Here is a 2,042-nt window from a genome sequence, read left to right on the forward strand (position 1 = left end):
AAAGTTGCATAGCATGTGAAGGAGCAAGCCAGGAGGTAAGAAGAATTCACAGGTGTTGGGTAGGAAGAATACAAAGGGTGAATGGGAGTTGAAGGAAGAAATGGGAGCAGATATAGAGCCTTAAGAAAACAAACTTACCTAACATTATTACCATATTACACAAGCTGTGAGTCTCTCATGCCACTGCAAATAGTGTGTTATGTTTACTCTGCTCCCCACTGTGTGTTTCAGGTTTACGACCATCTACAAAAATGACAGATCTGTGTTACCAATCCCGCCCATCTTGTCCTGACATATGCCCAGATCCATGTGCTGTTGTCTGCAATGAGCCGTGTATCACATCATGCGCAGACTCCAATGCAGTGGTCTTTGCACCACCGGTTGTTGTGAGATCCCCAGGGCCAATTCTCGCTACTTGCCCTCAAGACAGCATCGTGGGAAGCACTGTACCAAATTTTCCCTATAGATCTGGGGGTGGTGGTTTGGGTGGTTACGGTGGTGGATTCGGGAGTGGATACGGTGGTGGTGTTGGTGGTGGTTCTGGGGGTGGTGTTGTTGGTGGATATGGGGGAGGTTATTCGGGCTCATTTGGGTATGGTAGCAGATATGGCAGGAGGTGCTATTCTTCCTGCTATGGACCATATGGACCATGTTAAACCCTGAAGGAAGATCCACGGAACAAGAAACAACCAGGAAAAGAAAACAAGATAGAGATTCATCATTTAGCCGATGGAAAATGAGCGCCTATGACTTCACTCAAAACCAAGGGGGGCTGTGGGTGTTTGTCACTGTATAAATAAGGCCCATCTATGGCTCCCCCTTGTTATGTGTTATCTTAGCTTTATAGTCTGAATGGTTTTGGGATTTACTCTTATGCCTATATTGCACTTTGTCACATTTGATGCTGAAAGGTCTACCACAAGTGACTTAATTTGGTGGAAAATGGGACATGCTTTTCAAACTCTGCATCTGCAAGAAAGAGAGCAGAACATCTTGTTTGAAATGCAACACTTTGGAGTTGGTGACTGGTTGTAGCTCTGATTGTAACCCTGAACATATATTCTCTGTACTCTGCATTCATTCATTCTGCATGTTTCAAATCTGTTGCTCATTCCCATTAAAAATTATGCGGCATCATATCATCAGCCTTCTGGTTTTCCTTTCTCCTCTATGCTTTATTTCCAACACACTCTGGGTAAATTTCTCCCCTGTGCAGATGTTCAGCTCCAGCCCTATGCACTAATCAATGCCACTCATGTCCATAACTAAGAAACAAATCAGGTACATTCATTGGTTAATAGATTTGTTCTGGTCCTCTGCCCAGGGGGTGGAGAGGAAGGGAATTACTTCCTTGTTACGCATGTCTCAGTTAGAATGGAAATAGATGCATGTCTCAGTTAGAATGGAAATAGATAAAGTCCGTTTTTGGTTTCTGAAGTCTAAACATGCCCAGATTTATTTAACCTTTCCTCATGGTTCTGGATTTCTAAACCTTTCTTCATTTTTTAGCTCTTCTCTGGACACTCACCAATTAGACAACATCTTTCCTACAAAAGTGTGTTGCCCAGAACTGCACAATACTCTACCGAAGGCCTCATCACTGCTGATTAGAGCAGGACAATTTATTTCCTAAAAATAGGACTTTGCACTTGTCTTTATTGAATTTCATCTTGTTGATTTCAGACCAATTTTCTGATTTGTCAAGGTCATTTTGAATTCAAATCCTGTCCACCAAAGCGCTTGCAACCCCACTCAGCTTGGTGTCAGTCACAGATTTTATAAGTATACACTCCATGCCATTACCCACGTTATTAAGGAAAATATCACCGAGCACAGGACGCAGAACCACCTGCTGCTCATCCCTAATAGATATGGCCTCTCACATAGAAAACAAATCATTTATAACTAGTCTTTGAGTCCGGACCTTTAACCAGTTGTGAACCCACCTTCATCTTGACCATGTGGATGAGGGAAATGTTTCCCTAGTTTCCTTATGAGAATCTCATATTGGACTGAGTTAAAAGCCTTACTAACGTCAAGAT

The 2,042-nt window shown here is 42.6% G+C and overlaps 1 protein-coding gene across 1 annotated transcript; it reads left to right on the forward strand.

Annotated features, from left to right (window-relative positions):
* Positions 1–231: 231 nt before the first annotated feature.
* On the forward strand, positions 232–1,046 carry LOC137149505 (feather keratin B-4-like; the record flags this gene model as incomplete). The annotated part of the gene is made up of 1 exon (XM_067543004.1): positions 232–1,046. A coding segment is annotated over one exon (425 nt), but the record flags the coding sequence as incomplete, so codon positions are not given.
* Positions 1,047–2,042: the final 996 nt, after the last annotated feature.

This window comes from Emydura macquarii, unplaced genomic scaffold (genome assembly GCF_026122565.2).
Source record: "Emydura macquarii macquarii isolate MOO-44397 ecotype Brisbane River unplaced genomic scaffold, CSIRO-AGI_Emac_v2 contig_759, whole genome shotgun sequence".
NCBI lineage: Eukaryota > Metazoa > Chordata > Testudines > Chelidae > Emydura > Emydura macquarii.